The 22,901-nt window shown below is 39.3% G+C and overlaps 2 protein-coding genes and 1 pseudogene across 7 annotated transcripts in view; 2 read left to right on the top strand and 1 right to left on the bottom strand.

Moving 5' to 3' along the window:
- The window catches only part of LOC101474508 (CAP-Gly domain-containing linker protein 4), a 64,138-nt gene that overhangs the window by 29,044 nt on the left and 12,193 nt on the right, over nt 1-22,901 (bottom strand). For 2 of the 6 annotated variants that reach the window (XM_004559276.6, XM_004559275.6), the window contains 5 exons: nt 11,215-11,361; nt 10,165-10,304; nt 9,588-9,681; nt 9,181-9,342; nt 6,426-6,544 (listed from right to left, as the gene is read on the bottom strand). In XM_004559276.6, coding sequence (XP_004559333.2) covers nt 6,426-6,544; nt 9,181-9,342; nt 9,588-9,681; nt 10,165-10,304; nt 11,215-11,341 — 642 coding nt within the window. In that variant the 5' untranslated portion in view covers nt 11,342-11,361. Of the gene's footprint in view, nt 1-6,425; nt 6,545-9,180; nt 9,343-9,587; nt 9,682-10,164; nt 10,305-11,214; nt 11,362-11,845; nt 12,014-15,375; nt 15,493-22,901 lie in introns of those variants that run through there. The other 4 variants (XM_004559273.6, XM_004559278.6, XM_004559272.6 and 1 more) reach the window with 4 other exon arrangements.
- Nucleotides 17,972-19,467, top strand: cimip5 (ciliary microtubule inner protein 5). Its single transcript, XM_004559271.4, has 3 exons — nt 17,972-18,233; nt 18,758-18,794; nt 19,178-19,467. The coding sequence occupies exons 1-3, from the start codon at nt 18,097-18,099 to the stop codon at nt 19,355-19,357; spliced, it is 354 nt and encodes a 117-aa protein (XP_004559328.1). The 5' UTR covers nt 17,972-18,096; the 3' UTR covers nt 19,358-19,467.
- LOC112436566 (tripartite motif-containing protein 16-like) lies at nt 20,055-22,306 on the top strand (annotated as a pseudogene).

Genomic DNA, 22,901 nt, shown 5'->3' with positions numbered 1-22,901 from the left:
TTTCATTTTAAAGGGAGTAATAAATTAATGTTACCTTCTCTGTGTGTTTTTTCCAGGTTGTGCTTTAATTTTGAGTAATGATAACATGACGACATTACAGCGAATGCACCGCCTTACAGAAGATCAAAGCTGCATAAATCAAAAATGGGGGGAAAAAAATACATGACTAATAAACTGATGCTTATTTTTGAATCTCTCCATTTCAAATTCTTATTTATTTCTCCATTATATTTTTGATTTCTTTATTTTAAAATAAGTCAGTGGTCTCTGTATACCTGTTGTGAGCTTGGTCTACATTGCCAGCAAAAAGCTGGATCCCCTCCCAGTAGGTACTGGACTCCACCAGGGCTGCCCTTTGTCACTGATCCTGTTCATAATTTTTTAGGACAGATTTCTAGATGCAGCTGAGGACGAGAGGGTATCAGATTTGGTGGTCTCGAGATCTCGTTTCTGCTTTCTGTGGATGGTGTGTTCTTGTTGGCTTCATCGAGCAATAACCTCACCCACTGAGGTGGTTTAAAGCAGAGTGTGAAGTGGCGGGGATGAGAACTGGCAGCTCGCAATCTGAGGCCATGTTTCTCAGTCACACAGGGTGGAATGCCCATTCCAGGACGGGAACATTCTGCTACCCTAGTTTGGAGTAGGATGCCTCCTGGACGGCTCCTAGGTGAAGTGTTCCAGGCATCTCTCACCAGAAGGATGCCCCGGGCGAGACCCAGGAGATGCTGGAGACATTACGTCTCTCAGTTGGGTAGGGAATCCTTAGGTGAACCCCACAAGGAACTGGTGAGAGGTAGTTCTGAGCATTTCTGCTTGGATTGCTACCCCCGTGACTGGAACCACACTGCTAGTAAATTGAGCTGTTCTAGCTAAAGAACTAATAATAAATAAAAACCCAACAAAATAAATGAAAAACAAACTATTAATAGAATCTATTTATCTCATTTCAATCCTCCGTAATAAAAGGACTGTCATCGTCAGGGTCACGGCAAACACACGGGTCCTTTCAAATAGTGATAAAGATTACAAGAAGAAAAAAAATATTGCAATATCGGAGCTTATAAAAGCCGATGCAGCATATCTCTAGAGCCAACTGCCAGCAGCAGTGATGAACCTTAAATAATAAAGCAGACAGAAAATAATCTTCCCTCTGTGGCGTTTTAACTTTTGCTTGGCAAGATAACGACTAAACAGAAACCAAGAAAGCCTCTTGGGTTTCAAAAAGCCAGCCTTGTAATTTCTAACCACATAGTCCATATATCTTGCAAGCATTGCATTCACTCAGTAAGATATAGAGCCTCTGCTCTCATATTTGAGAATGGAAATTACTGAATTATGGTGTGCAGTGCTTTGGTGACCTCCAGTGGGAAAATTAGTGCTTACAAAGACCAGGAACTTGACCTGTTTACAAACAGCTTCAATACTTCTGCAGCCAAAATGTGCAATATTAAAGATAATCACACTGCAAGTTCCAATACAGATATAACATTCTGAATAAAACCCATAAGCTATGACAGCCCATATATTCATGCCAAAAACATTATCTACTGGGACCCTGCTGTGTATATACTTTCGCTCAAGATAACAGCTGATCAGGGCTGTTCAGCAAAGCCCTCAATCAAGATTTAAATGAAACTGAGATGCAACCGAGAGGCACGAAAGCAAACAGAGCAAGCACAAGACATCGAAGTAGTGAATCTATTCAAAAATGTCTGTGAAATCTGTAGTCTAAGCAGCTGCCTTCTCAGGTGTTAGCTGACAGCTGAGTCAGAAGATGTCCATGTGCACAAACAAAAAACCCCCACTGAATATCTAAAATTGGGGGGGGGAAACCTGATAGATTACCTGGACTTTCATACCAAAAAGATTGCGATCTGTCCCTTTTTTTTTATTCATTTATTTATTTATTTTTTTAAAAACTGAGCAGGCAGATTTCCTCTGCAAAGATCTCCATCAAATCGCAGTAATTCGGTCTAGCAGTAAACAAAAAGAGCAAAGATTGAATCGCATCAGGAAGGTTTGTAAAGGTGAAAGTGGGAAAATTGTGGGAATCAATTTTCTATCTCAACGGGAGTTATGAATGCTGACATCTGAGAAAATGCATGGGGCAAAAACAGTGTCATGACCACCTACAATCTAATGAAATCCAATACAAGAGCTACGAAACAACAATCGGTCTGTTGAGATTACATTAGTGAATAGCAGGGTCACTCGCATGCTGTTTTTAGAGCAGTTCACAGTGGTGGTGGTGCACTGGGCTGCTTTAAGTCAATGTGGTGCGCTAAAATAATTAGTCTGTTAAGAAAAGATTGAAAACGGGTGAATAAACTGCTTGTTTATTTTACTTTACCAACTAAAGGAAACTAATGTGCTAATGTCGTCCAGTGACATTAAATTAAATCTCATCTAAATTCTATATCTCTCGTTTAAGTCTGAAAACAAAGGTTCATTTCTATATATGGAATATGACTTCCATTATCTATCATTAGCATCATTAACAGCTGTTTCTGATTTGATCCATTTTCTTATAGAATTTTTTATACCTGATGTGAAAAATATTAAATGTGTTTATATTTTTTTGAAAACTTACCAGGCACCAGGTTCCAGAAAGATGTAAGTTTTTTTGAACATTAAGATATTGTCCCATTTTTTCCTTTTGTGAATCTGATGTATATTGTAAATAGTAAATGGATTTTTGGTGGAAGTTAAGATAAAGGCACTAACAGGTAATGTGTGCAAACAAAAAGCTTCCAGGTTGTGAATTTATATCATCACAAGGTTCATACCACAAGTCAGAGCTTGTTTTGTGCTAATGAGTTTGTGTCTGTTTGTGCAGACAAATCCTTATTCAAAGAGTTGTGCATACAGCTCACGTGGAACCCAATAGCACGGTCCATAAGGATGACGCTATACATAAATCGAAACAGGGCATAGTGGCATTCACCTCAAACACCAGAAGTGCAAAGGTCAAAAACCACAGAATGAGAAGCCTTAAATAGCGGCTACAGTGAGAATGTTTTTTAAATACTCGTTTCACATCAGCTCTTTATAAAATATAGCTTTGCTCCTCTCAGTGGCTCACAAGAACCAAGACCAGCACAAGCAAGAGGAACCCTCGGACTGGTTGTTTGTGACGCTGCCCCCTGGTGACAGTAAACAGCGATCTGTAGGCTGTGCATAAGACTACTGCAGAACCCTGTTGGAGCCCCAAGTCACCAAGATGTGGAGGGGTGGGCGTGCTGACCTCTGTGGTCATCTTCAATTTAGAGGTGGGGACAAACTAAAAAAAAAAAAAAAAAGTTTAAGCCAAGTTGGGATTTTCTTGACAATATGTTAGTTCTGACTATGAAACAGGAAGATGTAGAAGTCAGAATACTGACAGAAATTACATTTGTTCCTGCTAGGTAGCTGATGCTAGGTGGTTAAATCAAAGGGACTAAGGCACCTCCCTCTACCAGTGAGGGAAAAAAGGCTAATTAAATATGTTATGTCAAAATAACATGTCAAAAGAAATGAGAAAAAAAAAACATTTCAAATTAAAAACATCTGGACCATGTGTCCTCTCGCTCCTTGTCAGCCAAATCCACAGGAAGCGCTACCCGAAAAATGCATCCACAACCCACCATGTTCACCTGAATGTACATGAATAAACCTTTTCACTTGTCACAGCAGGAGAAGTGGCGCAAATAACCTAAAAATCAATAACATTACTGATGAGTCAGTTGCATTAAGTGCAGTTAAGGTATGTCAGTGAGCCAACAGGCACAAAAGACTGCACTAAGTGAAATATGACCATCATACCCACTTATATGCTTTTTCAGCTATGACAAAGCCGTCTTACTGATCTTAAAACCATGCAATTACCTGACGCATCCGGTACTGACAGTCAAGCCGCAAAGGACTCTTAAATATTGTTACCTTTGCAAGTGCTGCAGATTATTTAAACCATTCTGCACAACTGCTTTACACATGTTATGTGGCATATTTTTCACCTCCTTATGTGGTGGATCATAAATTTGATTAGTTTTGAAGTTGTACATCTCTGTTCCTTATATTTCATGTGATGCCCTTATTAATGTTTTATTTGTTGCTTTGACTGTTTTCGAATAGAATATGCAGTGGGAATATAGAGGGAGATAAGCAGTGAAAGTTTTGCCTGGGTTGATTGTGCGTCGATCCATTGTTAATGCCTCAGGGCTCCAGTAGGTGGGTTCGCGCGCTTCCTCCTTCACTCAATACAGACGAGTGAGAGTGAGAGCTGCGTGTCTGTGCCGTTCTTTCACCTCTCCTCACTATTTCCCCTGTTTAAGGTAACTGTCATGCACAAATCTGTATAAATGTGTGTTACTGTTGATTATTACATTGTTATCATTGTTCATTGTAGCGGAAGATGTGAATTGCAGACTATTTTGCTGAGAAGTTCCAGTTAATCTCTGTTGCTGCGTATGCTAGTTTTCGCTATTACTCCGCCATATTGTGTGAAGATTTTTCTGTTACGATCTGTATAAGTTAACTACTGAAAGACATGCAGTACTTAAAGTATTATTTCATTGCTGTGAAAAGTTAGTGACTGTGTCAGCTAACATGTGCGAGTTAAAAAGATGTTTTTGTCTAATGCTACAGTTCATGTTATCTAAAGTATTCTCATCAGCTAATGCAGCGAACAATAGTGACTTAGTTTGGATACAGTTGTCCTGAGACTGAGTGCATCCATAAGAATATTGTTTTGGTTGTATTGCTTCTGAAACTCAATACAGACGAGTGAGAGTGAGAGCTGCGTGTCTGTGCCGTTCTTTCACCTCTCCTCACTATTTCCCCTGTTTAAGGGCACAACACTTACGGCAGATAAAGTCTGAAGAGCTCAAATCTCCAACAACACTTGAATCTCAAAGAACTTTGCTGGACTGACAGATTATAGCCTGTGGCCTTCACTGAGGTCATCATAAAACATTGAAATTTTAAAGTAAGGATAAGTATGGAATAGGAAAACAAACAAAAAAAACCCCAGCAAATCATAAGTATCCATGTATAGTTCAGTTAATTTGGCAGCTACAAGGATGGGCTCAGCATATTAAGACTTATTAATATTTGGGTCATTCTTCTGTCAGGAGCATTAAAGATAACACTCTAACATAACAGAAAACCAACCAATACAATAAGTAACCTACCGTCTGCTAACAAAACTTCAATACTAGACTATAAGGTCAGTACTTAACAGACTGGCTGTTATACTTTTAGCTTAGATGCTAAATGTTTTTGTTTGTTTGTTTCGTTTTTTTTAAATGGCTGCTATTTTTAGTCATGTGGCTCGTTAGCATTAATGTTTCTACAACAAATGATTCTGTCATCAAATAAAACACCTCTTAACCTTGAGCATGTAAACTGTGCCTCCATTACTTTTTGTGGAGGAGCTCAGGAAGTCCAGGAGCAGGATAGCCTAATTTTTGAAAACTGAAAAACTTGCATAGAGCTAATCTTTCTATCCATGATGTTGTTCCACCATCATGGATTATAATGTAAACTAATTTTTTTGCTTTTTTAGGGTTAACTATTTTACAAATGTAAGCCAGTCACATGACTACAGCTGTAAATTAGAAGCCTGCAGAGCCCTTACATGTCACTACAATCATCAGCACATCAGGTGGCCAATAATTTAATACATTTAAACCGCTGGGAACGCCCAAGTGGATGTTTCATCCTAGGTTAAAGCAATATTTTAAAAATTCATATCATGCATAAAATTATGACTATTATATAACCCAGTACTAGTTGGGCTTATGGTCAGATTACATCAGTGAAATCACTGAACACATGGTTAATACCAAATTTGGTTACTAATCCTATCGTGTTTCCATTTTTTCCCCCTTATGTTGACCAATATCAGCATACTGGCAAAAAAAAAAAAGAAAAACAGAAAAAACAAAGATGGCGTTTACTACTGTGTGTCACATCAGTTTGGCCCGAGCTAGAAGTTCACGGGCCCACACTCAAGAGCTACAAGACTTCTTTGTTTACTTGTAAAAAGAGGAAATAATTAAAACAATAGCAAAGAAAAATCAATTTAACACTATGAGTCAACTGGAAATTTTAATTTTCCATCAGTGCATCATTATTTATAACCACAAAAGCACAGTGCGGATCATTTGCTGACTGTAGAAGCAACAAATATATAAATAAATAATACAAGCTATATTCTGAGGAGATCTTCATTTTTTAACATTTATATAACGCAACTCACTCATCAAGCATCGATTCTCGTCTCTGTGACTTAAAATCGAAAAGGGAGATCAATACCGATATGCAATCCTAATTAAATGTAATAATTCTTTGGTCGGTTTGATGAAGGAATTCAATCTGTCAAATTCACAGGATGACTTGTGAGTCTGCTGCTGTGTGCGTATACGCAGAACAACTATGGCACTTACTCTGAACGCAGGATTGGCTCCCAGTTCCAAGAGACACTTGACAGCTGATGTGCACAGGTTGGATGCGGCGATGTGCAGAGCTGTGCCAAAATCAAAGTCACTGCAGGTGGCATCAACATCTACAACATAAAAAGACCATTGGGAGGTTAGGAATACACAGTTATATGGCTTGTGTGGGTGTGTTAAGAATTAATTGACACTTTATTAACTTGCATCATTTTCTACCTGGTGTCTCAAATGCAAACACTGGGTTTAAACATTGTTTAAGCAACTAAGTGTAAAAGACACACTGAAAACCTGCCCCATACACACACACCCTGCCTTTGTTGAAGTCATTTCCTAATTAACCTGCTCTTGTAAAACCAGTTCTATTGCCCTCACCGTTTGTATTTGAGCAGACTGCTGAGAGCAGAACTGCTGCATGGTTTGTCTGAATAAATTAAGCACCACTTTCACAGCAGAGTTGTTGAGCTTTTTGAAGGCAGAAATCTCAAAGTATGTATAATGAATGCACCAGAACTCCAGAAACTTTAATAAGTTAACATGAAAGAAGTTTGGACAACAAAGGGGAATTGAGAATGTGGTTTACTGAGTCATCAGACTTGTTGTATCAACCTCAGAACTCCAGATAACTCCGGAAATCCACATCTGGAAACGGAGCCTACATCCATGATTCTGAAGCGTTTGGCAGCTGCTCTCAGGACTCATGATTATTTAACATGATTGCTTACAGTCTTTGGGAAAAAGCAGAAGTTGTTACATTTAGTTTATTTACAATTCAACTGAAAATAAAACTTAAAAACATTCAAACTGAATCAAAACTGCCACCACATGGCAGTGGGCTTTTTTACCGAACGAAAAAAGTAAAAGAAATTGTCAATTATTTTGATTTATTAATAGGTGGAAACCAAATATGGAACTAAATGTGGAGCTAAAATTGATTTCATTAACTGCACAGCACTATCAAGACTTAGTTGATTCTCACAGTACACGAGATTCTGAACTGCCGTAAAATTAATATTCATAGAGAATCTAGGTAAATCTAGGTCCCAGCTACACCGACATCCTACACCAAAAGAGTAAGGTATGCAGAAAGAAATCTTTCTGGACTAACAAATAGATAAAGTATTTTAAGGGTGGAAAAAAAGCAGACAGCAACAGTCAGACATACTGCACCATTTACAGGAAGGAGGAAACTGTGCTTACTGCACACAAAGACCATATGATCCTTGTGTCTCATTGACAAGTCAAATAATCGAATGTCAGTTTTTGCTCAAAGTATTTGTGGAATATTTTTACATTGTGCAACGTGCCACAGCAGAATATAGATTATTTTTGCTAGTGAATTAACAAATTATAGCTGATTGTTAACACTTTCAACTAGATTCAACTGCTGCTAACTTCTTGTTAATGCAGATGTCTACTGCACATTAGTGCAGTTAGGGTTAGACATGACATTTGAACTGAGCATTAGAGTAGGAAAGAAAGGTGACTTGAGTAACATTGAATGTGGCATGGTTGTTAGTGCCAGACACACTCGTCTGAATAGAGCATAACAGAGCTGATCTGCTGGAATTTTCCCACACAACCACCTCTAAAGTTTACAAAAATGTCTGGAAAGAGTGCAGTGAGGGGTGAGAGGAGAATGGCAAGACTGTTATTAGGTGAAAGCAAGACCACAGTAACTCAAGAGCATTTTTGAACACACAATACGTCCAGCATTGAAGCAGATGGGCCACAGCAGCAGAAGACCACACTGGGGTCCCACTCCTATTAAATAAAAACAGGAAACTGAGGCTAGGGTAAGTTGGTAAGCTAGCTGGTTTTACCATTTACTGATTAGTTTGTATTTGTGTGTAATGATGAGAAAACCACACTTCTGTCTGTGTCATTTACTGAGGCAAGTGTTTCATCGAGCACCTTCTTCAAGACACACTGCCGTGAACGACACTTCTCTCGTTATCATTTGATCCAACGCAGTCAACAAGGTTTTATCTGCTGAGTAACGATTTTCATAAATTGGACATCACAGCCGTACGAAAAGAGCGATGATCAATCCTCGTGCTGCCAGTGTACAAGCAGACAATGAGCCGCCAGTATGAAAAGCTAATGACAGGGCTCCTGTACAGTTTCCATTTCAAAAGAACTTCGATTCTTTTACAGAAATAAAATTTTGAAACATCCTAGTAAACTTTTTAGAACCAAATTAACATCTAACAACACTTCATGAAACCATTTCATATTCAAGACCCTACTTTTTCAAAGGCTGGAGGCTCTTTATTCTGATACCTGGAACAGCAGGATGGTAGTATTTATTTTTCCCAGCTTCATTTGTATTTATGTAGTTACAAAGTGCTAAAAAATAAACTTAAAATAAAAAGAAATTACACAGAATTCAGGGGAATTTCATATTTAACAGAAACAACAGAAAAAATAAATTACAAAAAAAAATCCTGCCCAATGAGAGACAGGTAAGAGTCTCAACGAGGAATTAGTGTTTTAAAAAGCAAGATTTTAAGAGATTTAAAAGAGGTTGCCGTTACCCTGCCTTAGATCTTCCACCAGGTTTACTGTAAGAAATCAACACATTCAGTGCCTTCACTTTACACACCAAGAGTTGTCACCCCCATAGGTCCATTCTGAGCCAAGAAAATCCCTGAGACAGGCTGTTTATTTGAGAAAATACAGTCTCTGCCTGTCCTTACAGCTAGGGTGACCTTTCATCTCTCTGCTCCAGCTGCAGCTCTGCTCTCACCTCCAGGCTGGGATGCCTGCAGCACCACACGGATAAGCTGGGGCACATCGAAGTACGCAGCGTAGTGCAAAGCCCTCATGTTAGTCCACCGCGAACGAAGGTTTGGATCTGCGCCCAGGGCGAGGAGCTGCTGAGCAAAGCTCGCTGCCGTGTCTGCATCGCCTGAAGAACAGGTCACAAACACAGGTGTTAGAGTTGAGAGGAGTTGTAGTAACAGACAGTAAGTCAGCTCTAGAGAGTGTATTTAAGAAGTGGTTGATGAACAGCTGCACTTACTGAGGTATACAGAATAATGTTCAGCAGTAGAGTGGTCACATAAATTCACACACACATACGTCAGAGTAGATGTCTGTTTAGTTCTACCCTGCAGCTGAGAGTGCTTATTCAACATCTCTGTCAATACTTACCAATGCCTGGGGCTCCGGCCTTGCAGCAGTAGTGCAGGAGGCTCATATCTGTCAGACCGTCTCGATCATTCACACCACAGCCTCTCTTTAGTATCTGTGCAAAGAGAAGATATGCAGTATGTGCCACTAAGGACTTGGTGTTGGCGTGCAGAAATCTTCCATAACAGGTTAAAGTGAAATTAGAGGGAAATTGTGTGATGAATGACAAGTAATTCAAGGCTTTCATAACTCTACTCTACTTAAATCTGGACAACAGGTATTACGTAAACTGACATTGAAACAAGGTATTTATTTCTCAAGGGTGATCAGAGAAAATGATCGCCTTCTTTTACCCTTGAGATGAGTGCTTCTCTGCACAGTTTACTGCAATGCAGCTACTTTGTGTAACACAGGCAGAAGGGATTTGGTGTGTATCTGAACAGAGTCCATAACAATGAAAAAAAAAAAATCAGAACTTATATTAATCTGAAGTCCTCTGAAGCTTCAGTTGATTATATTACGACAAAAATAAAAGCGTTACAGCTACAGAAGGGACCGCTGTGAGATTCCGCAGCAGTTGGACATTTTTTTATGTCACCTCATTGCCGATAAGGTCAATGTCCTTCTGAACCTGGGGCACCCACTGCCTGAGGACAGCAAACAGCTCTGGTATGGTGGTGCTGGGATCCAACAGAACCTCCCTGCATTGCGGCTCACTGGGGTCAAAGAAGGAGAACTCTGGAAGCAATGAAGAGGAACAAAAGTAACACGTGTTAAGTATAATGAGGAGTGGGACTGGAAATATTTCTCTCCCGTGTACAGACACGAAGAGAGCATGTGTGAAACTCTGCAGCACAGACGTTTACTACGTTTCTGCAACTGACTGTTCAATCGATTCAGCAAATTACTAATCTTGGGAAATGCCCTTGCTGCCCTTGCAGAGGCAAATGAAAACAGATGTGACAGTAGATGGCCTGCCGTGAACCAAATGAGGCATTAGATGACCCGGCTGAGGCTGAAGGCAAATGGATTGCACTGTGAAAGGCCAAAAGTTAACACTAACTGTAGTCGGCATGACATTTTTTCATAATTTTGTCTCTGTACGCAACTACAGCAAATCTGAAATGAAATACTTTGATTAAAGATTCAACTTTCAGAGGGTTTTGGGGAAAAAAGGCATTAAACATAAAAATTAGACTTTAAAATACATCACTCACCTCAGAAGTAATTGAACAGTCAAGTGTTACTTGACTTCTATTCACCTCAAAAAACTTCAACACAGTAGTTTCTTAAAGAAATGAAACATCCAAGTATTTAAGGACATTAGAGCAAATTAGCATCAAACCTGCTGAAATGGCTTTACTGATTAATTAGGTAAATCAAGATATAGACGATAACAGTCACCATGTTCTTGTTTAAGAATTAATCACTACAAAAGAACAACCTCAATTTGTAACTAACATATCCAGCTACATTATTAGAACCCGGAGACTCTGTATCACTATCATCTCTCTGTGTCAATTTAAGCCATCAACCTTTCTTCAGTCTCATATCTTGTGGCATTTCACAGCCTGTCGATGCTGCAAAGAGAACGCGTTAACTAGCTTGAAATGTCACATAGCTGCAAAGAGAAAGCGTGAATACTCACCACAGTCACTGGGCATGGGTGCAGAGGCCACCTGGTGGATCACTGGCCGCTGATGAGAAGAGAGTCTAGCGCGGCAGCCCAGGACCGTGTCGCCTTCAACGGGCTCTGAAACATCCTCCTTTGTCATCTCCCCCTCAGGGCCTGCGGCTGGAACAATATTAGAAAGCCTATTCTGAGAACACAAGTAGGTCTAATCTCTCAATAAAAGCACACAGGCTACAGCGATGTCTTCATTTGATCTGGCAGTGCAATACAGGGAAATGCAACTTGTAAGCACAGAACTAACATAATATAAAAAAAAAACATGGTATTTTAATCTGTGGTGTCGCCTGAAGAATATGGGGCAAAGGCGCATTCAAGCTATCACCCCAACAAGACAGGGATTTTCAAAGAATGTCAGCATTTGACTCATAGCACCTCTGAGAGATTACTTTGCCTGCAGATTAGAAAACAAAGGTGAACACACCAAACTACGAGCCTAATCTCAAAAAAGTGACACTGTAATGGGGACACAGGAAGCTTTCACAGAGGAACCTTGGAGGCTGAACTAGAAGCATACACACACACACATAGGTGTAAGCCTGGGAAAGCAACATTGAGCCTAAAATCTTCCCAACCAACCCTCACTCACTGTCATCTTCTCCTTTATCCTCTTTCTTGTTGATCTTCATGCGAGCCTCCCAGTCGTGCTAAGCTAAAATCAAAGGACACAGACTGGGTCCAGTAGAACATCTAACCAAAATCCTTCCCAAAATAACTCCAAAGCTCATTGACTGCCCCCCTCCTCAATCTCCAATAACATCCCCACTCTCTCTGATTATACCCTGTTGATCCCCTGACTCCCAGGTCCAGCAGCTATTTACAGCCTGTACACTTTCAAGCCAAGGAGCTTGTATGTCTGACTCTCCCGGCTGGAATGTCACTCTCACTTTCCAGTCCTGTGTACCTCTGACCTCAATGACATAGAGTAGCCAAGCGTAACCCCTAGTGGAGGGAATGTGGCCTGTAGGCTGCAAACAAACGGTAGGAAAGTGGTGGCTTTGATTAGAAGACCTGTCGTTCACCATAAAGGCCAGTATCCAGTTCCCCCTGGCAGCAAACATCAGCCCTACTGAAGCAACCATAGGACAGACACTGAATACCTATCAGCCCCAGGGAGAGGGTAGCTGAAATAAATAAAATCAAATAAAAGCAATTTCTTTAAAAAAAATTTTTTTAAAAAGTATTTGAGCAAATTTGCAAGATATTTGTAGAAATATTTTAAGAAAAAAACTCATATTTCATAAGAAAAGGGGCTTAACAATATTAACCACTCTAGAGCCCTGAAACTGAAGCACCCTTTTTTGATTAGCTTGTGGAACTTCACTTCACAGTCTGATTTTCCAACAGCATGCTCAGGTGACGGTCTGACAAGAGACTAATTATTTTTCAGGAAGTTTGAAAACTTTGGCCTCAACTTTCCGAGTCACAAAGATGTTTTCTTTTAACCTGGATGAATTACACATAACTGAAACAATGTACTAACAAGCAAATTCAGATAACTCACATCAAGACAGGAGTCACCAACATTCTCTGTTATCCCAGACTTCTGCTTCAGCCTCAGAGTGCTCAAGATTTATAAAAGAGGGCGTTTGATGTGTCATTTCACACATCTTCTGCACAAAGTTGACAGATCAAGTGCTACCTACTTCAGTCAAAAAGTGTCAGAGGAACAGAGGATAGAAGTCAGTAAAAAAAGAAAAAATATAACGTCTAAAAATTCTCTAACGTGCACATTAGCGCAGTCAGAGCTAAGTAAAATTAATTTTACTGACTGAATTTTGTAGTAATTTATTCACAGCAGTTCCAGCAGTGTGAAGCAGACTTGGCAGTGCCAGAAGATTCAACAGGTTTAATGTATAATACATTTTTCTTCAAACAGAACAGAATCTGTATTCCTATTAAAGTGAAAACTCAAACAATCAATGAAATTGTGGCACTTGCAGAAAATTTTAAAAAGAAAGGAATGCGTTTTATACATACAACCTGTTGATTTGCATTTTAACTTTACCATTAAAGGAAGCTGTGAAATTATAGCGACAAACTGTGTGTTTCAAACAGTCAGCAGGCGATGCAGAAAATGTTTAACTGTGTCTATGGGGTATTTAATGTTTAGGAAAACTTGAGAAATAATAAATAAAAGCCTGTAGTGAGTGCTAACATTCATGTATTAACTCAAAAGAATAAATTATTTTCTGCAGCATTACTCTCTTGCCATATTTGCAAAAACAATGTTGCTTTTTATCATTTAATTTTTTTGATGATCATTTCTTTAATCTTTTTTATTACATATAATTGCTCCGACTCAAGTGGGTAGCACTTAAATGGCCCATTTTGTCCAAAAGAAGAGTGAAATGGCTTATTAATTACTCTATTTTTGTGAGCATTCAACTGAGTCAGAAAGTCTGGGTTACAGAAAAAAACTGAAATTATCTCTGACAAAGAATTTAGGATTTGCCAAGCTGATGCAAAGAAAGCAATGACTATGCTGAACTTTCTCAACAGCACACCCCACAGAAGAGTGTGTCTTAACATGTAACTGTTGATCATTTCTTCGCCATTTTTTGTAATTCTGTAATTTCATTGTTGCAAACAGAACATTTGTATATAGATGTATGCTTTAGCAGTGATTGTGATTTCCATAGTTCATGCTGCTAAAGAGTGAGATGAAAAACTACTACCAACCTCTCTGAGGTCACTGACTGGCTGTGTAGAGATTAGGTCTTTGCAGTATGACTTGAGACAATGGCCTACTTCTGCAATAAGCCTCTTCTTGTTTGCCTGACCTACATGATGTCACCATCCCCACAGCTACTGAAGAGACAGCACTCACATATTTTTGATGACTGTGGCCATTTAAGCACCCATTGGCAAGCTACCCATTCTGGCTGACTGTAATGTATGTGGATCTTTTTAAGTTCCATGCTATATCTAGAGAACTATCTGAATTACATCATTAAGCTCATAATAACTTTAACTTCAGGAGCATGGAGCTTCAAAAAACACCCTGATTTTTCTTGAAAGTTGATAGCATTTCGTGCACTAGCATATTTGAAGGCCATAAGCAGAAAGAATAATTTTACAGCTATGATGCTGAAATTGAAATAAACATTATATGTGTTATATGTGTATTTTTATTTAGATATTTCACACACACAAAAAAGTGGCATAAATAACTTTAATTGGATTTTTCCATAAAGATTAAATGTCTAGTGGTAATGAAATGTTTAGTGGTAACAACATATCCAAAACGTTTGTTCACAGGCAGCATCCTTGACCTCCATCCATCCTATGCGCCTCATGCACCAGGCCAAATCATGAACTATTACCCCCTGCATTTGTTTGATGTGAGGTGGGGTGTGTGGATTAGCTTGATTATGGAAGACAGAGGTTCCTGTTACTCTAATCGGACGCAGGTATGCACTCAAACAACAGTAAAGCCATTAAAGGTTAAAGTATTCCTGTCTAAAATATAAGTCCTAAATGACCACACTCGGTCGCTTGAGCTTTAATCAGCTTGAGAAAAGTTATGCAACTTATTATCTAACATCCAATTATTGGAGAGATGGCTTATTTGTGGTTGTTTATACCAGTTTGTGTGACTTAAGTGTGGCCGATTCATTTATATCCCCCAAATCGTTAGCTCACTTCACAGTCGAAGAGGTTAGCAGTAGACACTCTCTCCTCATCTCATACTTTTGTAGCCCTTTAGCAGAGGTAAATATAGCATGTCATCTTTTCAAACGTCCACACGTGGATTTAATTAATTTCCAAATAACTTTGCCAGCTAAAAGTGTTTTTAAATCGAGCTACAAGCTGACAGTAACAGTTAGCTCGCTAGCATATGTTCAAAAACCGGCTCGGGCTTAGCGACAGATGAAGCACACCTTATATAACTAACACTGCAGACATTGCTCAGTCCCTATAAGCAGCTAGCCGTCCCTGCTTTCACCGTGCAGACGTGAAAGTTACTCAGAGCCCTCCTCTCAGTCACCTTAGCTCCCTGACGTTAATGTTCCCCAACAAGAACACTGGGCCAAAAACATCTGCGCTACTTACAATGCACTTAGCAAGCAGAGAGAGAAACAAGCATCATGTTAGGCTGCTTAATATTAGCGTTACCTTCACCTCCCTCCTTGTTTTGATCCGCCCATGGGGAAAATGTCAGATAGCGGATTTAATTTCCGTCCATTCTAATTGGATGTTACACAGCTGAAATACTTCCTGTTTCAACATCTAGGCTTCAGAATAAAGGCGGTTAATGTACACTTCCGGATTTTAAAATAAAAGTCTTACAACGACCCGTAAAAATAAAATAAGAAATAAATACAACTAAATAACTTTTGAATTGTTTTTGAAAATTAAAAAAACAAACAAAACAAAGACACTTTTTTTTTTAAATAAAAGAAACTAACCTGCAATATTTTGACAACATAAACATGACATTAAAGACACATGTTCATTTTATGTATTTATTATTCATTTATATATTGAATGAATAAATGTTCCATTTATTCTTTTCGGGTTTGAGCAACAATTCACTAATAAAGTTAGGAGGATTTTTGCCATCCAGTTACATAATATAAAGTGGCAAACCTACAAAAAGGCATTATTTTAGCTGCCCTGAAAGTTCCTTCAATTCTGGGATTGTTTGCCACATACTAATGAAAATAATCAACAACTGAATACCAGAACCTGCTGAAGGAAAATACCTCGAAATAGCTAAATTGCACTGTACTATTTTGGTTGCAGAAATTTGGAGTCTTGTTTTTCTGTTTTTGTTGGGCAAAAAACTGTAGAAGAGTCGACAAAAGAGAAACAACTTTATATTACCTTATGATTACTTTATGTAATTAAAATAGCAATGTTTAAACCCAGTGCTTTAGTTTCTTACGGAAGCACTTTCATGACTGTTAAGTCCATTTCATGTTTTCATTACAGAATTCATAATTGCTCATCTAAAATAAATGCTCTATTCTGCTATATAGGAAAAGGATACCCATTTTGTTGATGCACTGCTTTATTCTGAAGCACCCAACCTCCGAATACAACAAACCTCTTACTTTTAAACAGAAAAAGTAAGCTGCCACAAAGATGGATGGTGCAAGAGGTCACTTTTGAGTCTAATGCCTCTCTTATCATTGGCAGTCACAGTGTGGGAAGTTGTGTCTGAACATCTTTCTTTTCAGGAGAAGGTAATTTCTCAGGGTGACACTTTTCCTCCAATGTCCATTCAGACTGACAAGCCACTTTTAGTGAAGACTCAGAGATGGGTGCTGGTGTTTATTGAACCTGAAGAGCACTCTGCATGTGTTTCTGCCTCTGTCATGAAATAAAGGAGAAGAGGACCAAATTGCAGACTGCTGAGACAGACTTGGAATAAAAAAAAGCAAGCCTTTATCGTCGCTGTTGTAGATCCAGAGCATAAAATAGAGAAGGGCAAAAACAAAAGAGACCACTGCAGGGGAAACATGCCAGGAGAAACCAAGGCTGGAACACAGTATGATGAGCAACCTGAGGCTTCAAATACACACAGGTTTCAATCAGGGAGAGTGGAAACGTAAAGGTAACAAGACACAGCTGAACTCACTTGGAAGTAACACTAAAAAGAGACTTAAACTACAGGCTGATGAGATGGTGTGTATAAGCACTAGAACACAATGGTTTTTAATTTGTGTTTATGTTTTTTCTGCGTTGATGGTCATACCAACTCTTTAAAGTATAGAATTATGGGAAAAACCGACTATAAGCACAATATGAATGCATAGTGAGGCAACATTACTGCAGATTTTTTAAACAGGCTAGTCTTGATTTTATTTACTTTAAACTACTGGTTCTCAATAGGAAGCAGGGAAGATTGGCTGCAGAAAAATATTAAGCTTTTCCTCCTTCAAATGATGAGGACAGGAATCAGCTCTCCCTAAACAGCTCCCACAAAGCTACAGGAAACCAAAAATGTTGGGGAAAACATCCAGCAGATTGACTGACTGACTGACTGACTAACAGCGAGCGAGTGACCAAATCATAGGTCTGACCTTACTTGGAAAACCACAAAGTATCATGTGAATCAGGTGAAAGGTTTAGGTGTAGGTGTAGGTTTGTCTACATCTATAACAATAAATTTCTATAAGGTAAGCTTATTTATAGAGCTTATCGAGAACAACATTCACACCGTGTTTTTACAAATAAGATAAGGTACCAAAAGTGTCCACAAATCTTAAGTCCAATAAAAGCCAGTTGAACAACAGCCTCAAAAGCAAATTCTCCTTTGGTCCTCAACCTGGACCGAGGTACCACCAGGAGCTCATCTCAGCTACCTTGGGGTGGGGTACACCCTGGGCAGATCGCCAGTATGGCTCAGCGCTAACACAGCTAGCATTCATATCCACATCTATGGGCAACCTAACCAATGAGATGTCATTGGAAACGAGAGGCGCTATATCAGAGCGCATAGTAGGAGATTTTTGTTTTTGTTTTGTTTTTGTTAAGAAGGTGAGTAGCTGTCTATTTAAAATATGAAGAGAAGGTCCAGACACTGATCAGCTGCAGTTTGAACTGGTGAACTGGTCATTGTAAGTAAGTTAGGTTATTTTTTTTTGTTTGTTTTTTGTTGGTTTTTTTCGGGGGGGGGGGGGGGGGGGGGGGGGTACTGACATAATTTCATTTCGTTCAGACATATTCTGCCGGTATTGAGGACTGTTTCCATGGAAATGAAAACAATCGCTTAGATCCGGGCAGTTCTTTCACAAGCTCTGCTGACTGGTGCTTTAACTCTCATTAGCTTGTGGCCTGTGTGCAGTTTTATGCAACAAAACAGTATTTATATTTAATCTAGCTACCACGATGGGCTTGAATCCCAATAGGCCTGCGTCCTCTGCTGGGGCTGAGCGACTGGCCGACACGACACGGGTCCATCCCGATAAACAGGACCAGTTGTGGAAAGAGAGGGTACGGAAAGAGAGGAAATCAGCAATGGAATGGTGAGCATGGTTTGAAAAGTAGTCTAAATTATCAGGCGAGTTTGCCAGGATTTTTCTAATAAGAACCACGAAGAAGCAGGCGGGGATGGCACAGGAAATTGATTAGAATATTTGATAATAAATTGATAAAAGTGTACGGAAAAACATTAAGGATGACTTTCATACAGAAAGCATGATATGAAAATCAGCACTGCACTGGAGTTTACTGTGTTAAATCATTTCTGTAAGTGTTGAAACAAGTATTTAGAGGCATTAAATAAGAAAAACTCGAAATGATACGTCAGAAATACAGTCACATGTATATTGTATCATTGGATCATATTCGTTTATTCATGCTTCATAGCTTTTATGTAATATTCCACAACATGTTCTCACAGAATCTTCAAAAATGTAGCATAACAAGTAATTTTTTTTAAAGTACAAATATGCAGTACTAAGTTACATTGCACCACTGGTTCAGTAACAAGTAGTGGCAGATCATGTTCATTCAAAAATCAGTGAAACAAACTTAATCTGTTCCACAGGGAGGAAACCTTGGATATCAAGGATATTCATCACATGGTAAGAAAAATGCATGTAATGCAACATTGTATAAAAAAAGTGCAGATGTACTCCCCTTTACGCTTTGAACACAACCAGTTATAAGTGATGAACACAAGGACTAATAGGTCGTCAAATAAAAACTACCACTGATTGTGATTTATGGAAGATGAAGTTGTTAGATTTAACTTTGATAAAAGATTTTTGCTTTTTTTTTTTATTTTAAAGATGTTTCTGCAACAAACTAGAAAGTGTATCGAAACCATTGTGAAATTTCGGAGATAAACTAAAATGTGAAACATTTACAATGGTACATTAACTAGGTATGAAAGATTTTGCAGTATTATGAAAAAAGCAGCTTGAATCGTGACCTTCTGTTACATTACTCCCCCATTTGTTTGTAGGGACCTTTTCCGAACAACCTTTCAGTTTTCTCTGATTGCATTCCCAACACTACCAACCAAGTGTATGGTAGCAGATTGAACACTCCACTGGGAGATGAACTGCTTAGACAGGAAAGGCTGACACTCTGGCCAGCAGGCCAACGCAAACAAAAGCCAGACCCAGAGCTGCTGCCTTTCTAGGCTACTCTGGACACTCGGAGTTGAAGAATCAAGCACAAATCAACTTCAAAGCAGGAATAAAGCTACTTAAACCAAAAAATGTAGCACATGTTTAAAGGGATTTTTTAAAGAATTTAAGAGCTGAGAATTTTGTGCTTTTTTTGTGTATTTTTCCCCTAAATGTCTGTTTTATATTTTCATGTTTTCAGATGTCATACAACTTTAACTCATATTTTTCTATTGCCATTGTTGAAAGAAAATACGATTCTGGAAACAGTATTGTTATAAAGTCCTGATATTTTAATCAAACTCACTGATAAGGTTCACTTGTAATTTTCCTATAGATTCCGCGTTTTTTCATGTAAGTGTAATGTAAGGAATCCTCCTCACACATAAAAATTATTCATTGAGTTCCACAGGGTTCTGTTTTGGTACCGATACGGTTCTCATTACCATTAGGCAAAAATTCATAAAGATGACGGGTATATCTCACGGATGTGCTGGGACACATCATCAGCTATTAAACCCAAATCTGTTTACACCCAGTACAAAGATGCAATAGGATCTAGAAGATAGGTGGATTAAACAAAAAGTTTTATTAACTGATAACTGGGGCATTATACAGAGTAACAGGAGAGCACTGACTATTAATGAAATTCAAGCCCAGCTCTTCCTCCCTCCCTCTTCCTCCAGCTATGAAATGCAACAAGCTCTAACCTGTTCCTAAGTTTCTGTTTAGATCTTGGACGTGTTTCATTTCTATAGAAGTGAAAACTCACACAGCGGCTGACAGTGAGAGGAGAAATGGCACAAAAAGGAGCTCAGCTGAACAGGGAAATCTTCTCTTGTTCAATCTGTCTGGATCATCTCGAGGACCCAGTGACCATTCCCTGTGGACACAATTACTGCATTAACTGTATTAAAACCCACTGGGATGAAAAGGGGAGGAGAATGCACAGCTGCCCACAGTGTAGGAAGACTTTCACACTGAGACCTGCCCTGGTGAAAAACACCATGTTGGCAAATTTAGTGAAGGAGATAAAGAAGACTGGACTCCAAGCTGCTCCTGCTGATCACTGCTATGCTAGACCTGAAGATGTACCCTGTGATGTATGCACCGGGAGAAAACTGAAAGCCTTCAAGTCCTGTTTAGTCTGTGTGGCATCATACTGTGAGAAACACCTTCAGGATCATTATAATGCGGCTCCATTGAAGAAACACAAGCTTGTCGAGCCCTGCAAGAAGCTCCAGGAAAACATCTGCTCTAGTCATGATGAGCCGATGAAGATTTTCTGTCGTACTGATCAGCAGCATATCTGCAGTCACTGCAAACTGATTGGCCATAAATACCACGAAACAGTCCCAGTTGAAGCAGAAAGGACCAAGAAGCAGAAGGAGCTGGAAATGAGTCGACAAAAACTCAAGCAGAGACTCCGTGACCGAGAGAAAGACGTGACGATTCTTCAACAGGAGGTGGAGTCCATCAATCAGTCTGCTGATAAAGCAGTGGAAGAAAATGAAAAGATCTTTGCTGAGCTCATCTGTCTCATGCAGAATAGAAGCTCAGATCTGAAGCAGCAGATCAGATCCCAGCAGGAAACTGAAGTGGGTCGAGTCAAAGAGCTTCAGGAGAAGGTGGAGCAGGAGATCGCTGAGCTGAGAAGAAATGACGCCAAGCTGGAGCAGCTGTCATGCACAGAGGATCACAACCAATTTCTACACAGCTACTCCTTACTGTCAGCACTTAATGAGTCTACAGACTCATCCAGCATCGAGATCCGTCCTCTGAGGTACTTTGAGGATTTGACAGCAGCTGTGAAAGAGGTCAGTGATAAACTGCAGGATGTTCTGAAAGAGAAATGGACAAACATCTCACTGACAGTCACTGAGGTGGATGTTTTGCTGTCAGAACCAGTGCCAAAGACCAGAGTTGGATTCCTAAGATATTCACGTGAAATCAGAATGGATCTGAACACAGCTAACACATCAGTGTTATTATGTGAGGGGGGTAGAAAAACCACAGCTGTGAAAGAACAGCAGTCATATTCTAGTCATCCAGACAGATTCACTGGATGGTGTCAAGTCATGAGTAGAGAGAGTCTGACTGGACGTTGTTACTGGGAGGTGGAGTGGAGTGGGAAACAGGTTTATATAGCAGTCGCATACAAGAGTACCAGCAGATCATTGCTCTCAGATGAATGCGGATTAGGATTCAATAGGACATCGTGGGCATTATGTTGTGACCGAAATGGTTTTAAATTTGTGCACAACAATTCTCACAAGGCTGTCTCAGGTCCTCAGTTTGGGAGAGTAGGAGTGTACCTGGATCACAGTGCCGGTATTCTGTGTTTTTATTGGTCTCTGAAACCATGACTCTCCTCCACAGAGTCCAGACCACGTTCACTCACCCGCTTCATGCTGGATTTCGGCTTTCAGATTATGGAGACACTGCTGAGTTCAGGAAACTCAAATAGAGAGAGGTCATGTAAGGGACAGTTAGTTAAAATGCATGTTCGCAGAATGCCAATGCAGACTTTCTATTGAGTAGAGAATTAATTTTGAAGTCAGTTTTCATGTATGGGTATATTTCAGAACTATTTTACTGCTATGTTTGTGCTGCATTTATCTATGCTGACTTATAATAGTGTCTTGATTAATGATATTTTCAAGAAATATGTTAAGGCATACTTTTTTAATGGTCTTTGCTACAACTTTTTTTTATCCTGACTTAATCTTTTGTCCTTTTGGGTCAGTTTTGTTTTTGTTTTTTTAGGTTCTGTTTTAATAGATCAGAAGTTGTTCAAATAAATGTACAGACAAAGAACCTAGACTTACATTATCATTATTACAACCTCTTTGATCACTGGTGATTATCTGCTTGTAAACAGCTGATACTGTGAATCAGTTGGTGAGATTTTTCTTGACTAAAGAAGCGAGATGTCCACACTTTACTCATTATGTTAATAAACTGAAGCCTTACAGAGTTATTAAAGTTGAACAAATAAACAAATGTCTCCTGTCTTAAATCCAGGTTACTGTACAAACCTGATGGCCAAAAAACAAAAGCAACATGAAAGCATAACTGAGAGTCTTACACCTGAAAAAGAAGCTTTGTGTTTTGAACAGAAGATTTCTCTTCTTTTTCTCTGGATGAATCTTAACATTGTGGCAAGCTCAGACAAGTAGGAGACAGAAACTTCTGTTTTAACTTGCTATTTCTGCCTTAGCTGTTATACTAAGCTACAGGGAGCACAATCTTTTATTAGGAACACCCCTTCACACACACACAGCAGTGAGAGGTGGTAAATGGACACAGCCGTCTAACTCACTGTGCTCCACCAGCCACACCAAACACAGAACACACAGCAGGACTAATGTTACACACTAACACAAAAATGGCAAATCAACACCTGATAACTGTAACTGCCGTTATAACCCTACAACTTACAACACGTTAACATCAGGTATACAGTCCCATAAGACCTTGGGCCAGTGGCCCTTCCCCCTAGCCCGCTACAATATTATGAATTTAAATTGGATATGTGAGTGCACACATTCACGCAAC

Source organism: Maylandia zebra, linkage group LG19 (assembly GCF_041146795.1).
Source record: "Maylandia zebra isolate NMK-2024a linkage group LG19, Mzebra_GT3a, whole genome shotgun sequence".
NCBI classification, from domain to species: Eukaryota; Metazoa; Chordata; class Actinopteri; order Cichliformes; family Cichlidae; genus Maylandia; species Maylandia zebra.
The sequence above is the reverse complement of the archived record's forward strand: the minus strand, read 5'-3'. Positions and strand labels throughout refer to the sequence as shown.

Coding starts and splice junctions, on each gene's coding strand:
- cimip5 (XM_004559271.4), top strand. CDS start 18,097: ATGGGCTTGAATCCCAATAGGCCTGCGTCCTCTGCTGGGGCTGAGCGA. Junction 18,234..18,757: donor AGGAAATCAGCAATGGAATG/GTGAGCATGGTT, acceptor TCTGTTCCACAG/GGAGGAAACCTTGGATATCA. Junction 18,795..19,177: donor TCAAGGATATTCATCACATG/GTAAGAAAAATG, acceptor ATTTGTTTGTAG/GGACCTTTTCCGAACAACCT.